Source organism: Labrus bergylta, chromosome 9, assembly GCF_963930695.1.
Source record: "Labrus bergylta chromosome 9, fLabBer1.1, whole genome shotgun sequence".
Classification (NCBI taxonomy): Eukaryota; Metazoa; Chordata; class Actinopteri; order Labriformes; family Labridae; genus Labrus; species Labrus bergylta.
In genome coordinates, this window is record NC_089203.1 from 13456060 (window position 1) to 13480114 (window position 24055).

Consider the following 24055-nt stretch of genomic DNA (forward strand, 5'->3'; position numbering starts at 1 on the left):
TTACATTTAGAAATCGTATCACACCAAATGTCTTCCTTCATTGTGCCCCTTTAAGGTCTTTCATCTTATCTCTGTCTGTCCTTCCCTTTATATACCACTAATGACTGTCCACCTCTAGATTTGACTGACAGCTCTCTGCCTCAACTTGCCTGTCTCATTTGATGTTCACCGCTGCTCTTCCAGCACCACCTGAAAACCAGACGTGGACATTCAACAGCCTGTAATTACACAAAGGGGTGTTCTCTTCAGAAGCTGCTAATTTCTAAATAAATAATCGTTAGAGGTTGAAGTTGATGAGAAAGAAAAAGTCGAGGTCCTGCTTGTGTTTCAACATTATATACACACACACACACACACGTTGGATGTTTGCTTTGATGTAGAGCATGGTGGTCTGGATGTTAATAATACTTTGCTATTGTGTGTTTGTGAAAGCAATTACTCTTGATATGGGGACGTTATCAGATCAGTGTGTACTATAGTGATGCGTCTTAGCTTTTCTCCACTCTGTGGGGGCAAAACCAATTTCCTGATGATATTTTAATAGAATTATCACAGCTTCTTTATACGTCATTTTGCTTTCTTCCTAATTATTACTCTTATCTAAAAAGAGAGATAGCGGAAACAATATATGAAGCTGCACTCATGAGGACTTTAAAACTAGTTTCTTTAAAAAGGTTGGACTTATCACGCCATCACCTGGCTAAAGACTGTAACTGCAGGTGGGTGTAAAACCACCACATTAGCTTTACAGTATATTCACCTAAAATGTTAATTGGAAAATTGCTTGCTGTCATTTTTATCTGTTTGATGAAAGAGAAAATGTAAAGATACATGATACTTGATGCATGGTATGTGATGAAGTCATATTGCCTGATTATTGTCTTTCCAATACATCTTCTATTAACTTTATTTCCTAAAATTTCTCAATTTCTTTTTATGTATTTTATTTCTGTTTCATTTTTTTTTTTTTTTTACTGCCATTGCTTTCCTCTTTTAACCTGTTCTCTGCTGTGTTCTTAGTGTTGATTCATGTTGGTTGTACTTTGTCTTGCTGTGACTGGCATGTTGTTTGGGTTCTTTTGTTGCCAACTGAGTTTCTTGATTTGCTTTGGTTTGCTTGTTTGTCAAAGCACTTGATAAACTCTTGCTTTTAAAGGTGATATGATATTTAAAAAAATATTAGCGTAATAGATGAATCTAGAAAAAAGGCTGGTTTGATATATTTGGTCACATTCCTGATGTGTTCAGTAGACCTAATGTGGGAGAAAAAAATGGCAGTTTAGTCAGATTTTTTTAACAGAACAATTCAAGTTTTCTGTTGTTACTAAGCAACCATAATCCTCAGTGATACTCAGAACTTTACATTGTTTGGATAGGAATCATCTTCTGAGACTCATTATGTTGGAGCTGTAAAGTTGAGAGGATGTTTGTGAAGAGTCATGAACTTGCTTTTCTATATGTTCGTATGAAGAAAGGAAACAGAGAGGTGATTTGCTCTTAAGTTTCAGATTTATTTACAGATATAAGTGGGAGACATCTCCCTTGTGCAATTACTTAATGGAATTCATCAACTTCTTCAAATAAAACAAAAGGGATTCTGTTACTGCAACACAGGAAATGCAAAATAAAATGCAAAACTTCAATGCTCTGTTTTGGTGTCATGTTGTGATGCAATATAAAAATGTGTTGAACGTGACATACTAACAACTATTAGAATGAACAATGTTGATTTAAAGCAAATAATCTAAAATAATATAGAATAAATTGAAATTATAATAGAAAATCACTTCAGGTCAGCACTCATACTCTTTCACTAAATAAAATAAGAGGCCTTTGCACAGAAAACAGCAGAATTTAAATGGCGGGAATGCCAAAAGCAAACATGCTGCAAGTTTAGGCACAATTTCAGTCAAACCACATCATACTCTGCATTCCAACAGAGAGAAGCACTACATAACTACAAATCCATAAGCTTATTCAAAATAAACATACATATAATACAAATGAGGCAACTTAACATTATGCATTGAAATATCTGGTCAGGTTTAATATGGGGGGGACTGACGAGAGATTTCAACATCTTCAATCTCGTGCCATCACTGACAATGGAACGAGGACAGCAAGGCAAGGCATGCCAATGCACCAATTACATGACAGACGATATATTACAAAGCAGTACCATCTTTAGGGATGACAAATTAAGATTCTTCAAATCATGTTTTATTTAGATCAGTGAGTTAGAGGAAACTGGATAGTTTGGACTAACAGAAAAGGAGAAGCAGTTTATCCGTCTAAATTGGCTGGGATAAGTAACAGTGCAGTGATTTGATTTCCCTGGGGCTGGTGAGGTTACACTCAAGGTGGTCCTCATTTCTCTTAGCTTCAGTGTGTTTGTGGGGAGACAGGGGGAGTCAGACAAGAAGATAACCAGACAAGGGGGGGGGGGGGGGGGGAGGAGGAGGAGGGGTTACAGAGGTTGGACTAAACAGCTGTTCTGGCTTCAGAAACCCGAAGGTGTTAAAACATTCATGTCCCGAGGTTTAAGTTTGTGTGGCCGTTGGGGAAGCCGCTTGTTTTCAATGCCAGAGATTTCAATTTTGGGAGGCATGAAGTGGGCCGGGTCATCCACCTTGAAGTTGACCTGGGGATTGCTGCCATCAATGGTGGTGGACTTCTGCAGGCCAAAGTAGGACTGCAGTGAGAAGCCTGCAGGGTAGAGTAAGAGATGATCAATGACCTTAATGTACCTTAATTACATCATCAAATTCTCAGACGACACTGCAATTTTAGCCCTAATGAAAAAGAACTGTGACACTGCTGACTATTTTTTAGCAATTCAAAAGGTATGTGAATTGGTGTGAGGTTAACCATCTAGTCCTGAATGTCAATAAGACAGAGGAGATGATGTTTGACCCCAGGGGAGTTGGTGACCATATACCTGTGGTCATCCACAACCAAAATATCAAACAGGTCTCCTCATATAAATACCTTGGGGTGTTTTTATTGACAATGCACTGACCTGGAACACACATATAGACAGTCTATGTAACCGACTACAACAACGGTTACATTTCTTACGTCGTCTCAGAGTTCATGGTGTTGATCAGAAATGTATGTGTATTTTTTATTAGGCAGTCTTAAGAGACCCTAATCAGGTATGGTGTCACAGCAGGGTTTGGCAACCTGTCTGTGAAGTTAAAAACCAAACTGATCTGATTGATTCAGACTGCATGGAAAATTATAGGAGGTAAAACATCACACATCCCTGCAGACTGTTTTTGAACTGGCTACTCTAAAGCAGGGGTTCTCAACCTTTTTAGACCATGGACCCCTTTCAGATGAGCATTTTTTCCAAGGACCCCCTCATTATCGTACTGTTGATAAGCATATATTAATACTATGTATTAATGTACTATGTAGTACCGGTACTTTGCAACGATAGAATTAAGCTACATTTATACTTTCCAAGTAAATTTTTTTATAAACTTTGAGAAAATGAACATCATAAGATTGACATAGTCTTGTGATGAAATTAGAAATGTTGTCATGTATTCTAAAACTGACTTTCAGTTATTGATTTAACTTTAAAGATGAATTATTTGCTCCTTATTCAAATCACTGGCAGGAAGCTCTGAACAAACCACAGACTCATATTCTTATGTCAAACAATTCACAAATATTCTGCGGACCCCCAAGCTATGGTTCGCAGACTCCACTTTGAGAATCACTGCTCTAAAGCAAGCGAATAAGATTGTCAGTGACTCTTCCCATGTTCTACATACAGAGTACGAGCTGCTGCCCTCTGGTAAGAGGTTAAGAGTTCCCCGTTGTAGACTGAACAGGTTCAAAAATTCATTTATCCGTTTCCATAAAACTGTTAAATAGTGGCAAATAAGACTATCACTGGTATTGTCTTTGCGTATTTGCACTGGTATTTTAAGAACCTGATGTATTTATATACTTAATTAATGTTTATTGTGTTATGCAATGTTTATTGTTGTATGTTTGATGTGAATGATGATGTTGATTGTTGTCTTTTTTTTATTTTTTTTTAATGGCTGCTGCATGGCTGAAGAGACAAGACAAATTTCTCACTTTGTGAGACAATAAAGTTAATCTGATGATTTAAAAAGAGGAACACAGGTGTACTCCACGACTGAGTTACATCACTATTGGGTGTGGTAAAACCGGTCGCAGAAAATATACGGGGCAACCCTTTTGTTTGGGTCTTGACAGCATATAAAGGCTTTAACAAAGCACTACCTTGAATGGGGAAATTCCAACTAATTTCTAAAGCTGAAGCAGTTTGAAAGCAGAATAATTTTATTCAGAGGGAAGCAAAGTTTATTATAGGAAATTAAAGGTAAGGTATGCCCTTCCAAGTTTTCCATTATAATCAAATGGAAACTCCTGAACTCTTCCCCCCACCAGTAGTTGAGGCAGTGCAACTTTCTTCAGTTGGGTTGAGTGACTCTGGCACGTTTTTGTTTGTATACTTAAAAAACTAGCTTATGTTATTGGTTTCCACCCCAAACATTAACATAACTGAACTACAGACAGAATCCAGATGGGTACAGATCTCTTACCTGTGCCAGTTTCAGAGCCTGGGTCAGTTGGGGACTTCTGTACCACAGACCGAGTTCCAAAGAAGTTCCACCTTTCCCCTCCTCCTCCCTCATTTCCTCCCATTTCCGTGCTGGGGCTGGGACTGTTAAGCTCCGGGGTTGCAAGAAAAGGTGCAGGACTCAACTGGAACCAGCTCCTGCACCACAAAGCATGAGCAAGACATGAGCATGCAAACAAACCGATTGCCGATTTAAAAAAAATGAAAATACTACATATTATTGGGCACAACAACGTACTAGTTATGCTATTACAGTCTGCTTTTTCCCTGTTGTTGAGTCTAATAATATAGTTTAGGTAAACAAATTGGGAATCGCTTTTCCTGTACAATGTGGAATCACGCACACGTGTGTGTGTTTGTTTGCGTGCTTGTGTGCAAGAGCAGAGGCCCAGCTGAGCACAGACTTCAGTGTTTGATAATTATTAGGGGAATAAGGTTTAATTCTATGGAAAGGTATTTGTCATGTCATGTTTATATTTATTGCAGAAAATAATGAAGAGTAGTATCGATAGATAAGTAGCAGTATTATAATACCGATACATTTCTCAAGATACACATACATGGCAACACCCTTACCTGCGACTAACAGCTGGTGAAGAGTGGGGACTAACACAGGGGGTGACACAGGGGGTGACAGTTGGGGTGACAGAAGGGGTACAACTTGGGGTGGATTGTGCTGATGTTGTAAGCCTGTCCTCCTTGAAGTCCCCGCTTGGCATCCTCAACTTCTGTAAAGACACAATAAAACAAATGATTAAAACTAGACATTCATGGAATTTCAAAAAGTCATTATCATAGTCAGCTGATAGTTCATCTTTGTTTGACTTAAGCGCCCAACACAAGTAGCATAGCTGTAACATTTACCTCCCCCACTGTCGGTGTCAACACAGGACTAACAACACATGTTGGTGAAGGATGTGTCAGAGAGACAGCATTGATCCTATTTACTGGGCAAATACTCCCTGAATACACAATTCAAAAGGTCACACATGTTTTTCTTGAGCTTCAGATAAAAAAAGAAATTGTGTCACGGTCAGTGTTTTCCTCAGAGTTGATCAGTTGTGACTATACTGTGGGGAGGGGGATACACACTAAGAGAACCACTTCTCGAGAATAGATTCTTGATTTGATATTTAGTAAAGATGATGAAAATCATTGATCGTCGAGCAAGTTTACACAATATGAATTTAAAGGGCATAAATGCAGTAATTATATACTGATTGCCCTACCTTACAACACCAATCCAATTGATAACTGTATCATACTAACCACTCAATATTGTTGCCATACTTGCCTCCCTAGTACGGTTTATTTCTGAAAAGATCTCTTGAAGAATATATATAATGTCAAATCCCCATCCGGTGTGGGCATATTCCCATTATTTTGTTGAACGTGTGCTTAGAGCAGTGGCCATGGTGCAAATGAATAACAGGGTGAACCCCTGTGGCTTTCAATCTGTTGTGACTTCTGGGTCAGTACCCTGGCTAGGACAAAGTCATGGCTGGACAATATTTTGGCAGTCGAAAGCATTTCTTTATGTAGCCATGGAAATGAATAGCCAAGACACATGTTCCATGCAAGACCTGAGCCTTGTGTATTTACAAAAGAAAGGTTGGTGAATTGTACCAAGAAATCAACTTTGACAGCAAGTTGCAGGCAAAAAGCTGGGCTAGCGTGGAATATGTCTTCACGAAATGTGGTAACAAAAGAAGCTAGCCCCAGTTGTGTCCATCATTACATTGAGTTTGATTGCTTGATAACTTGCATGCTGGACTAAAGCTTCTCCCTCTTCGGCTGAGGTGTAAACAGAGGTAAACAAATACAATCCACGATAGTCACGTGAGCAGTGTAACTATTTCCAGTATCTGTAACTTTAATTCTCAATAAGCAACATTGTTTTACTTAAATTTGAAGTGCACAACAACGCATTTGTTAGCTGAGGCTGAGCTAACGGTACCAGACTGCCACATAGCAGCTAACGGGACTGAATCAAGCTCAACACATAACTAACATACGTTCCCTTTAGTCAAGTAAGTCAACGTCCTACTTATAGCAACTGCCTTATTTAAGGTTATCCATTGTTTTTTACAAATTGAGGAAGGTTGATAGTCGATGGTTAATGCTATGAAGAAGTTATAAAGCTCGATCTCAGTTTTGTTAGCATTCGATGTAGCTTTGCTAGCGGCCTGCATTTAGGCCGTTCTGTACAAACGCCTAAAACGTAAGCGAAACACAACAATTCTTTGACGTACCTTTTAATGATAAGATTTCTATGGCGTTCCAGTCCGATATATTCTTTCATTTTGTCCATAATTAGCGGGTTTAACGAGTGTAAGGTTATAATGTGTCGGGGAAACACAGACGATACCGTCTGCGATGGGTCTGTGAAACGACGCTTCTGTTATCTGCTCACTGATTGGTCCGTTTGAGAAAATAGGGCGGTTCGAATCATTTCGGGGCGTTGCCTGGCAACACTCCTGCCGATGGACGCTCAAGCAGAAGACTCGTTACGTAATCTGTTTACCAAAACATTGTTCCATATTTAACCTGCAATCACTTAGCAGATCACAATAGTGTTATCATATTTCTTACAGTAATATTTGTTTATTTAGTCTGAAACACAAGACAAATACTTTTTTTTTTTTGTACCTGGAATAAGCCTGATAATGTGTTATTCTGATTATGTAGGCTACAATAACAAAACTGTTTTCGTAGTGCATGTGCAGACATGTGCATTGTTAAACTCTCAACCTCGGAATAAACAGAGACCTAGCTCATTACTCATACATAACACTTGGTTAACATTAACATCAAATTTTGTTTTCCGTGTACACAAGTCAATTAGCCTAATTAATATGTTTCAGTGTTTAATGGATGTTGATTACTTTCCTTACATGAAAGCTGCTGCCTCACATCTGTTCATACTTACTGGCAGTGGGCTGTTGCAGAGCTGGTGAAAGCGTGTCTCCTCAGCAGAGAGCCCTTTGTGGGGCGAATACCCGGTATCTGTCAGTCCTGCCTGATGCTCAAACCTCTGTATGTTCTCATGGGTCTGCTCTGGATGAGGATGGACATACAATCAGCAGTCTGGTCAATATTTTTACATGCTGTATATCATACATAATCCTGTGAAGAAACGTAACTAATCTATGCCTTTGCATGTCTAGGTATTAATCTAACTGTAAATGAATGTTGGTGTGTTGACTTACTGATCATCAGTGAGCTCATTAAAGAGGTGGCTTTGGCTTTCACAACAGGCACTGGGGTCCTGGCTGACAATGGTGCCTCAATCGTCAGCATCTTCCCCCCAATCTCGCCTTCCTATCACAGAACTTTATACTGTTAAGATTAATTTACAAACCAGTTACATAACAAAATAGGTGAGCAAGTAAAACGTGTGCAGGCACGCACCTAACCCTCAGGAAGAAGTCGCACACAAGCCAATACAAACAATGTTATGTGCGGGTAATGTTTTAAAACAATTTGGATCAGACAGTCAGAGCAAACAAGAAAGCACCTCTGCAGTGTTCCTGAACTTGTTCTTTGGGATGACAGGATCTTTCCATAAGATGTTAACAGTCATGTCTGAGGGTGGGGAATGCATAGGAGAATCCATGTGCTCATCATAGCTTATATTGCGCCGAGTCATTCCAATGGGGGACGAGAAGGCGCCGAAGAGACCAGGTGAACTGCCAGACTCAAGAGCTGAACAATGGGATATAGGAAGAAATGTTAAAACTCAGCCCAAACCAGTTATCATTTCATTTTAAACAAAACAACAGAAATAATATATAGTTCAAGAGTTTTGATTCATTTTCAATCTTTATTTCTGTGTTACCTGGAATGTCTCCCTGCCTTGAGGCCATTTCAACCACAGATCAGAGGGGCTGACCACGAGAGACCGAGGAGGGTGAGGAGGTCCACTCTGCTTTGAGCCTCCAAACCTGAACACATCATCACATGATATCACACTGTGTTGAAGGATCAATAGACCAAAGACAGAAACACCTGCTCCTATAAGAAGTCGGCTATAGAGTGTCATGGAACAACACGATAATGCCACAAAAGCTTTGGAGAGAACATAAGGCTATGAATAAATATATGAATATATGTTTTTATAAACTGTACTATATAGCTTAATGAAATGATGTGTTCACTGTGCACACTGCATGGTGTCCTGTGTCTGACCTGCTCCAAATAGAAGCAGGAGTCTGATTACAGCACCGTCATAAACATCAGATAATGTAGGCGTCACGCTCTCACACTATGAGGGGCATATTATTTTTGAATTAAAGAAGGAAACAAGATTTATTTTGAAGAAACTGAGTATCTAATACAGTGATATTCAACCCGAGGCTCTTGAGCCACATGTGGCTCATTTGGGACTAGTTGTGGCTCTTTTAGGTCCTACTTGGGGGGAAAAAAATATAGAGTAATTCTTTAAAAAAGGTAAACATTATCAGCAGAAATATTTATTTGCAAGACATGTCACTGTGTTTCCCACACATATTTTAGGAGAGAAAGAGGTTTTTTGATTGTTGCTCTTGCATAATTATTTTTTGGTCAATGTGGCTCTTAAGTCTAACAAGGCTGAGTGCCACTGATCTAATAGAATGAAACCTATCATGGTTCCTTGTGTAGGCTACAAAAACACTCGTATTAGTCCACCTGTCCCATGATGAACCTGTGTACCTCTCTTATCAGAGCTCCTTATCAGCCTTCTCTTTGATCACTGTCCACTGAAACTGACATGAATCTTCCTCATTTAAACGAATGCTGATCTGCAAAATCGAAATGTGTGCAGGTGTCAGAATTTTCAGGGAAAGGTCGGTGCTATTTAGCAGTCCAGTCTACTATTCAGACATCTGACATCAAAGTGCTGTTCACGTCAGCCCTGTCGGGGGCCAAAAACAGTGACTTGCAAAAACAGGAACCGGCAGTGTGTCATGCTTTGGGCGTGTGGCACAAACGTCCAACATAATCTGTGAAGTATAATTATCAAACAAAAGCACGGAAGCCAAACATATACCGCACAGAAAAATAGTTTTTAAATCATAATCGATTTTTACATGTTCTGATCTCTATCTGGATTACATTCATTCAGCCTTTAGTCCGGCATTTATCTCACTTTAAATGGTCCAGTCATTTTGCAGCGTTCGCGTGAAGGAGAGTAGCTCGTCATGCATGATACAGTGAGTTTAACACTTACCTTACCTTTTAAAATTTCCTCTTTGTTGTAGCCTATTTATTCCACAGCTGCAGTGATTTGTTTTTCACAGTCGCGCCGCTTTGACAAGACAAATGAGCAAATAGCCTACTGTGTTTGTTCTCCGGTTGGTTCATCCATGACTTTTGGACATTCACAGAGTAAACAGAGCGCTGACGTCCACGCAGATCCAGTGAACGCGCCTCTCCTGAGGAGCTGGAGCAAGTGAACATACGTAATTAGAAACCCCGATAAGAGTCCTGCAATACAACGGAACTATGACGTGCTACAGTATGAAATAACATATAGTGAGGAAACCCCACCGTCATATAATAAATTGAAGCTGCGCAATCTGGAAGGTGTTATGTAGCCTAAGAGTTGGGTAATAATTTACATTTTTTAATGTGTGTGTGTGTGTGTGTGTGTGTGTGTGTGTGTGTGTGTGTGTGTGTGTGTGTGTGTGTGTGTGAGTGAAAGTTTCAAAGGGCCTACACTACATTTACTTAAAGCCTATTTGATGTGGCCCTACTTGATTGTTTTTCGTTTCATGCGACTTTCTACTTCACAACATTTTAGGGGAACTATACGGTTAAATTATATCTATAATAACACATTTATAAGTGGAGATGCTTGTTATATTATATGTTAAATCTTTTAAGCCCATTTACGACCTATTCAAAGAATTGACAAGATGTGTTTTTTTGGTCATAAATTTAAAAAAAAAAGCAACGCCTAAGCAAACTTTTTAAATATTTATTTATTTAAAAAAAAAAAAAGATTAATTGGAGGTTTGTTGTGTTGGAAATATATTACTTTATTTAAATAAAGAAGTAGTTGTGGTCCGATAAAATACTTCAGGAGATCCACCTCTACAGACAGCAACAATAAATTCCATTAATATAAGAGTAATCATTTTAAAACACCTTAACAGTTCCTACAAAATTCATATTTTCTGCCCCTGTTAGTTTGACTTTTACCCCTTAAAGCACATTTTCCTGATTCATTTACTTTAATTGGTAACTTTTCAGAGTTTAGACTAAGCAGTAGGCCTATTTGTTACTTTTGGTAGAGGGCTGAAAACTCCCTCCATGTTGGGGTCAACAAAAGTTAAGGTTTGGATTTGTAAATGATGGTTAGGAGGCGAGGATAAGTCTGCAGAGAATTGTGTGTGTGTATGTTTAAGTGAGTGTGTAATGGGTGTTGCAGATTACAGCCTATGAGACTGAACTGATGAGAGACGCCCCTGCTGTCACAGTAGAGCAGACACACATGGTGTTGGCTGGTTATGGAACTTGTAATGCCAGAATGTGTCTGCTGCTCTGGTTTCTGGTGTGGTTTACATGTAAATAGTTGAAAGACCCATTGGTGTCTAGAAGACACCTGATAGAACAACTCCCCCTGATATTTAACTCTTGGCAACCTACTTCTGCATAGGAGCACACTGACTGACACACATTCTGTATTGCACTGGTACCACAAGATGGCACTGTTGATAAAGGACATATGGACAGGATTGAACCTTGAACAGAATACAGTGACTCCATATTCCCATTTAATTTTTTTATTATAAAAAAAATACAGAACACTTCGTTGACAACATGTAAAACAGAAACATTTTGTAAGTGAACATCAGTATAAATATATAAATATAAATAGACATACACATTTCACATATGAATTTGTTTTAAGGTGTCTTTGTTGGGGGTCTCACATCATCTGAGCTTTGTAGGGATCCAAAGGGTTACAGAGTGCTGCCTGGGGAAGAGATGTTCTGTTTGGCCCTGGAGATGACAATAAAACGAAGGAATGGCCCACATTAGACACATTAACACAGAGACGGCATTTTGTCACCCAAAACTTTGATCAGTTATTGTGATTCATTTGATAGCTGGATGGTCGGGGTATTATAAGAATGAGACTCAGATTCTGTAAATATACTCACAATATGTTAGCCAGGAGTCGTTTCACAGCATTCAGCTGGGGGTTCAGGCAGTATCGAAGGCCGCTGTTAGTGGATACACTGTTGACATGAACAAGACAGGTGAGCTCAGGTAAAGTGTAACCTAATGCATGAATGACTCAGGCAGAAAGACTGATGATTATAGAGGTGAGATTGTGGTATGCTTTATGTATGTAGGTTACTGTTGCTTTCACTTTTTATAAACAACTGAGATCAGACCCAAGTTTGAAAAATTATGAGTAAATTCTAGGCATTATATTTGCATGTTTACTGAGGGAGACACATGCCTTTAAGCACACAAAAGCAAATATAACAAATATGTTTAAATAATGAACAAAATTTTGTTATTAATGATTTAAGTGTCTCTTACACAATCTCCACTTTGTCACAGAACACAGTTGCTGGGTAAATCTGGATGTCCTTTACTTCAGATGGGTTTCTGATTCCCTTCCTGACTCGTCTACACAGACACTGCTGTCCGGAGTCACTGACTAGAGATAAAGAGAAAAAACAATAGTTATATAATGTCATGAAAACATTTTAGTAATGTGCCTTATTCTGCTCACCGTCTACAAAAGGAAACAAAAGTAGATGATATTTTCTACAATAATTATGTTACAACAAACCCAACTTCAACTATTTAGGTCAAAGTTCAGAACTCCACTTCTGAGCAGGTGCATAAGAATACAATCCAATAAACTACTCATGTTGTTAGAGTTGATGAATGACAAAAAACGTATGAAAACTTACGCTGGGCTTTGGAGATGAAGACCATGACAGCCAGGAGCAGAAACACTTTGAGGATGCTCGACATGATTTGTTTGTTGCTTGCCGTGAAGATGATAGAAAGAAGCAGGTTCAGCTAATGAGGTTTTATGATCAGACAAAGCAATGTGTGCTGACAGGAGAACTGTGAAGATAGAAGGCTGAGGGTCGTCTTAAATACTCTCTTTGGACAAATACCTCACACTTCCTCTGATGAAGGGAATTTTCTGGACTGGAAAGTGAAACCTGACAAACCACAAGAAGAAAGGTCAGCCATGCCTACTCTTTCCTCTCTCCTCCCCCTCTCAGATAGATAGATAGATAGATAGATTCATTATTTTATCATATTTTAGAAGTTAAAAGTCCAATTAGTCACTATGTTTTAGGATATGGGTACAAAAATGAATGTTGTTGGGACACTAAGGCTGCATTCACAATTCAACTTTTATCACATTGACCTAAAATATTTGAATGTATTGTCACATGACCTATAAACAAACCTTTAATACAAGGAAGAGCAAACTCATTGGATGTTTAAAATTGATCTTCGGACAAAAGAAAAGTTTATAGGTTATTGGTAACCTAAGTTATTATTCACACTACACACTACAATACTTGCAATAAAAAGTTTACACAAAGACATTACATTAGTTCTGGAAAGTGACATTGGGAGCTTGGTAACTGCATAATAATCCTAGTAGTTTACCGATAAAATCCCATTCTAAAGAATAGTAGAGATTTATGTAATCTCACTGTTTATACATTTTCTTATCCCACGTCTCACATTCAGAAATACAAAGGGAAATATCAAAAACAAACAAATGTACAAAAATATACAGAGCCCTTTCTGACATGATCACTGTTAAATAAAAAAACAGTTTGAAGAGAAACTTTTAAATCAAGTGAGTTTTGATACGCATGGATTTAGTTATATTTGACAACACAAAGTGTGGTCTGATTGTTTGTGTGCAACAGTGGTTAACACTTCAGCCCTCGAAGCCTCACATGGCGTGTGAGAGAGCTCCGAAAAAAACCCGATGGCAAGTATGATTTCACATGTTTCCACTGAAGCTGTGCACCATCATGGCATCTTTGGTTTGAATACATCAGAATTGTAAACATTTTTTGATGGTTTTCAGACCATCATTTACTTATTATGTTCTGTAGTTGTTGAATATTACTGTGCTATCATCTAAATGTCATGTCCTTCTGAGGTCACACTTTGGAAAATGCTTGGTTTCTGTGAAAGCAAAGACACAATCATTTCAGTTGTATGTCATTTTTGACTTTTTCAGACTAATTTAGATTTTCCTTTTTTTCTTCTCTTCTTCCTTTTCTCTTCTTTCAGATGGATGGTGGAATGAAACAAAAAGAAGAAGACTGCAATCATTGTGAAATATTCTTTTCCTGTAATGAGCTGCACTGCAATGAAACATATTAGGGAACCAATGAGCATTCAAAGAAGCATCAAGGCAAAGGAAGGCCTCTGCTATGTTAACAAGTATCCAATGAAAACAGATTTTTGCCCTGCAAAAGCCTTAAATCTTCGGAATAGGTAAAAGATAAAATAGATTTGTTATTCAGGGTTGGACTACAAAAACAAATAGATTTGTATTATTACTATGCTTCAATCAATCAAACTTTATTTATATAGCACCTTTCAGACAAATTAAATTGCAGTTTAAAGTGCTTAACAAGAGTGCAGAAAAGATATTGATGAAAAGTAGTTTATAAAATCATTGATAAAATCATTGAGAGACCAATGCACACCAATAAGAATTACAAATAAAATATATGTATAAAAATAAAATACAATAAAATATGACACATAAAAGCAACAAGATATTAAAATAAATACATAAGAGGAAAATATTTAAAATTGTAGTAGGATAAAAAGACAATACAGTAATGTTAAGATTTGAATTGATATAAAACACTATATAAAAGCCAGACTGAATAAATTAGTTTTAAGACTGCGTTTAAAAATCTCGATATTCTGGGCTCCTCTCAGACCCTCAGGAAGGTTGTTCCACAGTCTCGGAGCGTAACAGCTGAAAGTAGCATCACCAAAGGTTTTTGTCCTGCTCTGTGGAACAACTAAGAGAGAGGAACTGGAGGATCTGAGGGGCCGTACTGGTTCATAAGCTAAAATCATATCTGATAGGTAGTCTGGTGCAAGGCCATGTAATGCTTTATAAACTAATAAAAGAATTTTAAAATCAACACGAAAACTAACAGGCAGCCAGTGTAAAGATTTTAAAACAGGTGTGATGTGTGCTTTCCTTCTGGTCTTTATCAGTACTTGTGCGGCAGAGTTTTGTAGTAGCTGAAGCCGATTTGTTGTGTTTTTTGGAAGACCAGAAAGGAGAGCGTTACAATAGTCCAGCCTGCTAGTAATAAAAGCGTGCATTAGTCTCTCTGTTTGGCTCAGAGAGAGAAATGGCCTCACTTTGGCGATGTTTTTCAGGTGGTAAAATGCTGTTTTTGTGACACCCTGAAAATTAAAATCTGAGTCAAAGATCACCCCAAGATTCCATGCTTCTTGACTTGGGTTGAGTCCTTTTTTTTTAGTTTGGGGGCCAGTTTCTCTCTCTTAGCCTTTGAACCAATGATTAAAACCTCTGTTTTGTCCTGGTTGAGCTGCAAAAAATTCTGTGACATCCAGGCTTTTATATCTAAAATACAATTAAAAAGTGAGTCAATTTGTCTGGTGTCATCAGGAGACACGGCCACATAGAGCTGAGTGTCATCAGCATAGCTGTGGAAAGAGATTCCGTGCCTCCTGATGACACCACCCAGGGGTAACATGTACAAATTAAAAAGTAGTGGTCCTAAAATTGATTCTTGTGGTACCCCACTGGAGACCTCGTATTGTTTGGAGGTGCAGTCTTCTGTCACACAAATACGAGGTGAACCAGTTAAAAACATTTCCAGAAAGGCCTACATGCTCACTTAGTCTATCTAAAAGAATCTGGTGGTCAACAGTATTGAAAGCAGCACTGAGGTCGAGTAGTACCAGAACTGAAGGCTTGTTGTTGTTGAGGTTTTTTCTGATATCATTAACTACTTTTAGCAGGGCTGTCTCAGTGCTGTGGCATGCCCTAAAGCCAGATTGAAACATTTCTAATGTAGTGTTTGAGGTTAAAAAGGCACTCAACTGATTAAAAACTAACTTCTCTGAAATTTTGCTTAAAAATGGCAGGTTTGAGATGGGTCTAAAATTGCTAGGTGTTAAAATATCCAGGTTCCCTTTTTTTAAAAAGAGGTTTAATTAAGGCAGTCTTAAAATCAGTAGGGACGACACCTAGCTGTAAGGAGTGATTTACTATGTTGAGGACATCTTCTGATACTGAATTAAAAATGGTTTTAAAAAGGGATGTTGGAATTGGGTCAAGGGAACACATGGCTTCATTTCTGTTACCACTGTCCTGAGTGTTGCAGTATCAACCAGGGCAAAACTTTCCAACTTGACATCACCGATTGTACGTGATACTGGAAAAAGTGCGGTGTGCTTGCTTTGCTGACAGATACCAGACCTAATGTAAACTATTTTTATCCCTGAAGTAGCCAGCAAAAACCTCACATTTAGAGCCTGAGAGCATAGAGCTGTTATTGGTTGTGGGGTGTAACAGAGAATCTATTGTTCTGAAAAGATGTCTGGGGTTGTGAATGTTGCTGTTTATCAGGTTTGAGAAATATTCTTGCCTTGATTTTCGGATGGCTTTGTTGTAGTCTTTTATTGCTTCTATGAGTATATTTTTATCAATTTCTATTTTTGTTTTTCGCCATCTGCGTTCAGCAATTCTGCAGTCTCTCTTAAGTGCATTGGTCGCATTGTTTTTCCATGGAACAACCTTTTTTGTATTTACTATCTTTGTTGTGATTGGAGCGCAGGCATCAAGCACTGTCCTCAGTTTATAATTAAAATCGGTAACAAGTTGTTCACAGGATGATGGTAGGGTGGTATTTATGTAAGCTGTAAGATGTGATGTAAGAGTTGTGGCTACTTCTGGGGTAATGTGCCGTTTGTTAACTGTACGTTCTATTGCACCTGGAGGAGAGTGATCAAAACTGTTAAAAAACACACAATGATGGTCAGACAGAGCTAGGTCAGTGATGGATGAAATATTAATGTTTAGGCCATATGATATAATCAGATCGAGAGTGTGTCCATGTTGGTGAGTCAGTGTATTGACATGCTGTTTAAAACCCATACATTCTAATAATTCTAAGAACTCTTTGGCTCTGGTATCTGCCAGACTGTCAACATGTACATTAAAGTCACCAATTAAAATACAAGCATCATAACTTGTGTGAACGACAGATAAAAGATCAGAGAACTCTGTTAAGAAAGAGGAGAAAACTACGTTGGGGGCTCTGTATACTGTCACCGCCAGAATATGTGGCTTACATTTTGAAAGTGTTGCATTGTATTCAAAGGAACAAAATTCTCCAAAATCTATGTCCCTACTTTTCAGTGCCTCTTTATAGATAGCAACTGTTCCACCACCTCTCTTTCCCTCTCTGCAGGAAAAAGAAAAGGTGTAGCTGGGTGGAAAAGCCTCTAGGAGTGTGGCAGGTGCATCTGTGCCCAGCCAGGTTTCGGTCAGGAAAATACAATCCAGGTTTTGATCACTAATGAGGTCGTTAATAATAAATTATTTGTTTGATAATGCTCTTACATTTAAAAGAGCCATTTTAATTTCTGTACATTTATTTGCGGACATAGAATTTATGTTTATGGGAACTTTTACCAGATTATTGAAGTTTGGACCCTTTGTAGTTCTATTGAAGAAGTGACGGGTGGAGATGATGGTTTTGATAAAATCAGGAGCGGTTGAAGGGGTCGGAGGTCATGGAGAGATACACCGCACTATATTTTGGGCGAGCATCTGAGAGCCCCTGTGGTTTGGATGAAGTTCATCACGTTTGAAAAACGCTGGACGGCCCCAGAAAACATCGAAATTGTCAATAAAGGTGACCTTAACCTTATCACAGATGGATTTTAGCCATAAGTTGAGCGAAAACAGGCGACTGAATTTTTCAATGCCTCTTTTGTGAGTTGGAAGAGGTCCTGATATTGCAATATTTTTTCCAGTTGCTTTCAGACTGGAAATCAAAGTTTTGAAATGTTCCTTTAATATTTCGGACTCCCGGTGAGATGTGTCGTTGCTGCCGATGTGTGCCACCACAGTACTCACGGCAAGCACGGCTGGAAGCTGGATGTTGAGGTCTAACACTCGGGCTCCAGGGAAGCAGTGGACCGCTGCGGTGGTTCCGTGGGAGGGGAGCGAGAGCCCCCGGACGATGGAATCCCCAATCACCACGGTGGAAGCAGGACGATGGTGAAAGTGAAGAGGTGGGTGCTGCTGAGAGACGCCGGTCGGGGGACGAGTCTGGGCTCAGAACCGTAAAACGGTTTTCCAGCCTGAGCTCCGGACGAGATGGTAAGGGACAGAGGATTTCCGTCCTCTGTCACCCACCCGCTTCCATGAGTGTTCCCCGGGGCACGGAGTGGAGCAAGAGCCGACTGTGCGTCCCTCGGTAGGTGCAGCTACGTCTGTGGTCAGCGGAGGAAAGTGCTCCTCCGAGAGAGTTTCCATACATGGCTCTTGAACCGGTAGAGTCGTTGCAAAGAGAGCAGAGTTTTTGTGTTCCCAAACTGGCTGATCCGATTCAAACCGTGGCATTAAAAGTGTCCTGAAGGTTTGATGTCTCTTTTAAAACAGTGTTGAGCTCTGTCATCTGACGAAGCTTCATGTGCATTTCAATGAGCTCCTCCTGTAGTTCATTTATTCTATCGCATTTAGCGCATATAAAATTACTTAAAGGGACACTTCACCCAAATAAGAAAGCAACTCTCTTTTTTACTTACCTATAGAACATGTCATATCTGTCAATAGCTTTTGTTTCACTTTTTTGTAAGGTTTATTTTTGGGCTTTTTTGGGCCTTTAAAGGAGAGAAAGGACAGTGGATAGAGTCAGAAATCAGACACAGGCACCCCCATTCACTCCCCCTGATATTTAACTCTTGGCAACCTACTTCTGCATAGGAGCACACTGACTGACACACATTCTGTATTGCACTGGTAGCTTTAAACCACAAGATGGCACTGTTGATAAAGGACATATGGACAGGCTTGAACCTTGAACAGAATACAGTGACTCCATATTCCCATTTAATTTTTTTATTATAAAAAATGAACAAAATACAGAACACTTGGTTCACAACATGTAAAACGGAAACATTTTGTAAGTGAACATCAGTATAAATATATATATATAAATAGACATACACATTTCACATATGAATTTGTTTTAAGGTGTCTTTGTTGGGGGTCTCACATCATCTGAGCTTTGTAGGGATCCAAAGGGTTACAGAGTGCTGCCTGGGGAAGAGATGTTCTGTTTGGCCCTGGAGATGACAATAAAATGAAGGAATGGCCCACATTAGACACATTAACACAGAGAGGGCATTTTGTCACCCAAAACTTTGATCAGTTATTGTGATTCATTTGATAGCTGGATGGTCGGGGTATTATAAGAATGAGACTCAGATTCTGTAAATATACTCACAATATGTTAGCCAGGAGTCGTTTCACAGCATTCAGCTGGGGGTTCAGGCAGTATCGAAGGCCGCTGTTAGTGGATACACTGTTGACATGAACAAGACAGGTGAGCTCAGGTAAAGTGTAAACTAATGCATGAATGACTCAGGCAGAAAGACTGATGATTATAGAGGTGAGATTGTGGTATGCTTTATGTATGTAGGTTACTGTTGCTTTCACTTTTTATAAACAACTGAGATCAGACCCAAGTTTGAAAAATTATGAGTAAATTCTAGGCATTATATTTGCATGTTTACTGAGGGAGACACATGCCTTTAAGCACACAAAAGCAAATATAACAAATATGTTTAAATAATGAACAAAAATTTTGTTATTAATGATTTAAGTGTCTCTTACACAATCTCCACTTTGTCACAGAAGACAGTTGCTGGGTAAATCTGGATGTCCTTTACTTCAGATGGGTTTCTGATTCCCTTCCTGACTCGTCTACACAGACACTGCTGTCCGGAGTCACTGACTAGAGATAAAGAGAAAAAACAATAGTTATATAATGTCATGAAAACATTTTAGTAATGTGCCTTATTCTGCTCACCGTCTACAAAAGGAAACAAAAGTAGATGATATTTTCTACAATAATTATGTTACAACAAACCCAACTTCAACTATTTAGGTCAAAGTTCAGAACTCCACTTCTGAGCAGGTGCATAAGAATACAATCCAATAAACTACTCATGTTGTTAGAGTTGATGAATGACAAAAAACGTATGAAAACTTACGCTGGGCTTTGGAGATGAAGACCATGACAGCCAGGAGCAGAAACACTTTGAGGATGCTCGACATGATTTGTTTGTTGCTTGCCGTGAAGATGATAGAAAGAAGCAGGTTCAGCTAATGAGGTTTTATGCTCAGACAAAGCAATGTGTGCTGACAGGAGAACTGTGAAGATAGAAGGCTGAGGGTCGTCTTAAATACTCTCTTTGGACAAATACCTCACACTTCCTCTGATGAAGGGAATTTTCTGGACTGGAAAGTGAAACCTGACAAACCACAAGAAGAAAAATCAGCCATGCCTACTCTTTCCTCTCTCCTCCCCCTCTCAGATAGATAGATAGATAGATAGATAGATTCATTATTTTATCATATTTTAGAAGTTAAAAGTCCAATTAGTCACTATGTTTTAGGATATGGGTACAAAAATGAATGTTGTTGGGACACTAAGGCTGCATTCACAATTCAACTTTTATCACATTGACCTAAAATATTTGAATGTATTGTCACATGACCTATAAACAAACCTTTAATACAAGGAAGAGCAAACTCATTGGATGTTTAAAATTGATCTTCGGACAAAAGAAAAGTTAATAGGTTATTGGTAACCTAAGTTATTATTCACACTACACACTACAATACTTGCAATAAAAAGTTTACACAAAGACATTGTATTAGTTCTGGAAAGTGACATTGGGAGCTTGGTAACTGCATAATAATCCTAGTAGTTTACCGATAAAATCCCATTCTAAAGAATAGTAGAGATTTATGTAATCTCACTGTTTATACATTTTCTTATCCCACGTCTCACATTCAGAAATACAAAGGGAAATATCAAAAACAAACAAATGTACAAAAATATACAGAGCCCTTTCTGACATGATCACTGTTAAATAAAAAAACAGTTTGAAGAGGAACTTTTAAATCAAGTGAGTTTTGATACGCATGGATTTAGTTATATTTGACAACACAAAGTGTGGTCTGATTGTTTGTGTGCAACAGTGGTTAACACTTCAGCCCTCGAAGCCTCACATGGCGTGTGAGAGAGCGCCGAAAAAAACCCGATGGCAAGTATGATTTCACATGTTTCCACTGAAGCTGTGCACCATCATGGCATCTTTGGTTTGAATACATCAGAATTGTAAACATTTTTTGATGGTTTTCAGACCATCATTTACTTATTATGTTCTGTCGTTGTTGAATATTACTGTGCTATCAGCTAAATGTCATGTCCTTCTGAGGTCACTGTGAAAGCAAAGACACAATCATTTCAGTTGTATGTCATCTTTGACTTTTTCAGACTAATTTAGATTTTCCTTTTTTTCTTCTCTTCTTCCTTTTCTCTTCTTTCAGATGGATGAAGGAATTGAAACAAAAAGCAGAAGACTGTGCAATTACCGTGAAATCCTCTTTTCCTGTAATGAGCTGCACTGCAATGAAACATATTAGGGAACCAATGAGCATTCAAAGAAGCATCAAGACAAAGGAAGGCCTCTGCTATGTTAACAAGTATCCAATGAAAACAGATTTTTGCCCTGCAAAAGCCTTAAATCTTCGGAATAGGTAAAAGATAAAATAGATTTGTTATTCAGGGTTGGACTACAAAAGCAAATAGATTTGTATTATTACTATGCTTAAAGGGACACTTCACCCAAATAAGAAAGAATAAGAACCTGTCATATCTGTCAATAGTTTTTGTTTCAATTTTTTGTAAGGTTTATTTTTAGGCTTTTTTGGGCCTTTAAAGGAGAGAAAGGACAGTGGATAGAGTCAGAAATCAGATACAGGCACCCCCATTCACTTTTTATTCCACCAGGTTTTGATGTATCTGTCAACTTTGGGGTGGAGAAAGAAGTTTCACATAATAATATGTAGAAAAAAAAACAAGTTTATTTATACAGCACATTTAAAACAAACCTCACTTGACTTATAACACAATACAGAAGGTTTACATGCGAGTGGAAGCTAATAATCCTTTAAGTTTGTAAATAATCACCACAAAGGAAGTCCAAACCACAAGTTATTTTAACCCTTTGAATGGCTTTAGAGTTCGACCAAACACTTTTCTTCATCCACAGACTCAGTTTGATGAATTCTTTAGAAACATGTTTAATCAGACTCTTTAACAGCATCACCACCTCATGCTACACACTGTGTGTGTTTTTTTTAAGAACAATAACTCTTTCCAGTGTAGATACTGTGTAATTTTCCATCAATGTATTTTTTTTATTTAACTGATGTAAATATGTTTTATTTTTATTTTTAATAATTATATTCCCGTCTTCTGTTTTCTTGAGCTGCTGTAATGCAAAAAATTTCCCCCATGGGGCATTTATAAAGTTTATATTTATCTTCATCTTTAAGCCAGAGTGTGCTAATTTAAGATACTGGGATCTTCCCAGATCATATAAAGGAACTGAAAGTGACAGAAACAATGGGTAAGGTGGTCAGTAAGAGAAAGTTTCCTGTGTTTTGGGTGGTATTTGGTCATGACATGGTTGCTTGCAGTGGTACAGTACGGTTGCCACCTCTGATGAACTCTATTTTACTTCTGACAGACACAGTGTACTTAGCAGGCTTGAATATTGAATGTTTCTCTTCACTTAATATTTCATGACTTTTACTTATTGGGGACTGGAGAGTGCACAGCAGTGAGGCACAGCTTGTTCCTTCTTCCCCTCGGAATAGTAGAGCGACATAAAGGTCGGCTTGTAAGCAGTCCAGCCTCATACCAGCATGGCTCATGGAAAATACTTTCTGTTTCGAGTTGCTCAATTGTATGAACACAAGGGGATTGCCCACTGTGGCTAATAAATAATGTTTCCTTTTTGTGCTGCAGTGTAGCTCTGAAAAACCAAATAGTCATTCTGACTGAACCGACAGGAACTGATAACGTCAGAGGAGTCTCTCTGTGCTGACAGAGGAGATAGAGCCTGGTGTGGTTGCACTTCTCTTTTTGTTGTAGGGGAGTTGTGATGAAATAAACAGTGGATATAGTGAGGGGAGGAAATACTGGATTGAAAACACCAAATAAGGCAAGATCTTTGACTTAGCTAATAGTGTCAATAGAACTAAGAAGAAGTACTCCATCACAAGGGCATTTTCTGTTTACACAGAAGTCAGAGAGGATTTAAGCACAAAATTACTCTACAGATAAAGTCCTAAAAACATAAACAAACTTACTTTTTGAACTCATGTTTTTTTAAATGTGGAACACATGTTTAAAGTTTTAAGCAAGACAGACACAGACTGCAACGGACTATAAGGACTGCAGAAACAATCATTGGTGTTGACCTGCCCCCCATCCACGACTTTTACTGGTCCAGGGCCAGGAAATGGGCAGGAAGTATCACTGCAGACTCCTCACACCCCGGACACAAACTTTTCAAACTCTTCTCTTCCGACAGGCGTTAAGCCAAAACAACCCGTCATAAGAACAGTTTCTTCTTCAGCTTCTGAAATAACTCTGAACCAAACCGTCACTGTGAATGTACATATACGTATATATATTTAATTTAATTTAAATGTTCAATATAAGCACACTAATGTAATTAATGTAAATACTGAATACTCTACCTCATGTAAATGAACCCATCTGTCACATAACTGCATTTTTTTATTATCATGTTACTTCAGCATCTTTTGCACTACTCATCACTGCACTGTTTCTTATTTAGTCTTGTACATATTCGTCTTTGCTTATTGTGTTTATTGTTGATATTTAATGTTATACTTGTACATAAGAGAGCACAGTTCACCAAAGTTATATTCCTTGTGTGTGTAAGAAAAAACAAAACATTTCCTATGAATAAATATAAAGTGGAAATACTCATATTAGAAATGTACATGAAAAATGTATTATCTGTACACAGTTCTTAAGTCCAATGTCAACCACTGCACAATATTTACTTCATCTTAAATCTCACAAGGTGGGGAACAGAATCTTATTTTTATTTATGAGAGAAAAAGACACTTTTCTCGGCTCTTGGACTAGAAAGAACTCTGCATTGTCTGCGACCCATTACAACCGGCTGTTTGGAAAATGGAGCACACTTTTCTGAGCTGATGGTGAAGGTCAAGAGGGTCATCTGTTGGGGGATTTAATTCACTGTACCAAAAAACAACTAAAAGACAAAGTACGACATGTACATGTTGCCTTCCAT

At 38.4% G+C, this 24055-nt stretch overlaps 3 protein-coding genes across 6 annotated transcripts; all 3 read right to left on the minus strand.

Annotated features, from left to right (window-relative positions):
• Window positions 1-1490: 1490 nt before the first annotated feature.
• Window positions 1491-10154, minus strand: kiaa1191 (KIAA1191 ortholog). Of its 2 annotated transcripts, none has more exons than XM_020646507.3 (8): window positions 9834-10154; window positions 8463-8568; window positions 8142-8329; window positions 7834-7945; window positions 7554-7681; window positions 5201-5352; window positions 4587-4762; window positions 1491-2706 (listed from the first exon to the last, which is right to left on the minus strand). In XM_020646507.3, exons 2-8 carry the CDS (start codon window positions 8488-8490, stop codon window positions 2501-2503), a joined length of 990 nt encoding a protein of 329 aa, XP_020502163.1. In that variant the 5' UTR covers window positions 8491-8568; window positions 9834-10154; the 3' UTR covers window positions 1491-2500. The 2 variants fall into 2 exon arrangements, with proteins under 2 accessions (XP_020502163.1, XP_020502161.1); XM_020646505.3 differs by having other exon boundaries at window positions 9839-10153.
• Window positions 10155-11369: 1215 nt separating this feature from the next.
• Window positions 11370-18333, minus strand: LOC109993524 (C-X-C motif chemokine 6-like). Of its 3 annotated transcripts, none has more exons than XM_065958731.1 (5): window positions 17757-18333; window positions 12541-12801; window positions 12161-12281; window positions 11773-11850; window positions 11370-11611 (listed from the first exon to the last, which is right to left on the minus strand). In XM_065958731.1, the coding sequence occupies exons 2-5, from the start codon at window positions 12602-12604 to the stop codon at window positions 11572-11574; spliced, it is 303 nt and encodes a 100-aa protein (XP_065814803.1). In that variant the 5' UTR covers window positions 12605-12801; window positions 17757-18333; the 3' UTR covers window positions 11370-11571. The 3 variants fall into 3 exon arrangements, with proteins under 3 accessions (XP_065814803.1, XP_065814802.1, XP_065814801.1); XM_065958730.1 differs by having other exon boundaries at window positions 17310-18333; XM_065958729.1 differs by having other exon boundaries at window positions 12541-18333.
• Window positions 18334-18727: 394 nt separating this feature from the next.
• Window positions 18728-20190, minus strand: LOC109993528 (C-X-C motif chemokine 6). Its single transcript, XM_020646512.3, has 4 exons — window positions 19901-20190; window positions 19521-19641; window positions 19132-19209; window positions 18728-18970 (listed from the first exon to the last, which is right to left on the minus strand). The coding sequence occupies exons 1-4, from the start codon at window positions 19962-19964 to the stop codon at window positions 18931-18933; spliced, it is 303 nt and encodes a 100-aa protein (XP_020502168.1). The 5' UTR covers window positions 19965-20190; the 3' UTR covers window positions 18728-18930.
• Window positions 20191-24055: the final 3865 nt, after the last annotated feature.

What these genes read in the sequence shown, in the direction of transcription:
- kiaa1191 (XM_020646507.3), bottom strand. Translation starts at nt 8,490, where the DNA reads ATGGCCTCAAGGCAGGGAGACATTCCAG. An exon ending in AATGAGCTCACTGATGATCA is followed by an intron (nt 7,682 to 7,833) that starts GTAAGTCAACAC and finishes ATCCTCATCCAG; the next exon opens with AGCAGACCCATGAGAACATA. An exon ending in TCTGCAACAGCCCACTGCCA is followed by an intron (nt 5,353 to 7,553) that starts GTAAGTATGAAC and finishes GTGTCTTTACAG; the next exon opens with AAGTTGAGGATGCCAAGCGG.
- LOC109993524 (XM_065958731.1), bottom strand. Translation starts at nt 12,604, where the DNA reads ATGTCGAGCATCCTCAAAGTGTTTCTGCTCCTGGCTGTCATGGTCTTC. An exon ending in CTTCATCTCCAAAGCCCAGC is followed by an intron (nt 12,282 to 12,540) that starts GTAAGTTTTCAT and finishes CTTTATCTCTAG; the next exon opens with TCAGTGACTCCGGACAGCAG. An exon ending in TGTGACAAAGTGGAGATTGT is followed by an intron (nt 11,851 to 12,160) that starts GTAAGAGACACT and finishes TCATGTCAACAG; the next exon opens with TGTATCCACTAACAGCGGCC.
- LOC109993528 (XM_020646512.3), bottom strand. Translation starts at nt 19,964, where the DNA reads ATGTCGAGCATCCTCAAAGTGTTTCTGCTCCTGGCTGTCATGGTCTTC. An exon ending in TGTGACAAAGTGGAGATTGT is followed by an intron (nt 19,210 to 19,520) that starts GTAAGAGACACT and finishes TCATGTCAACAG; the next exon opens with TGTATCCACTAACAGCGGCC. An exon ending in CGACTCCTGGCTAACATATT is followed by an intron (nt 18,971 to 19,131) that starts GTGAGTATATTT and finishes TGTCATCTCCAG; the next exon opens with GGCCAAACAGAACATCTCTT.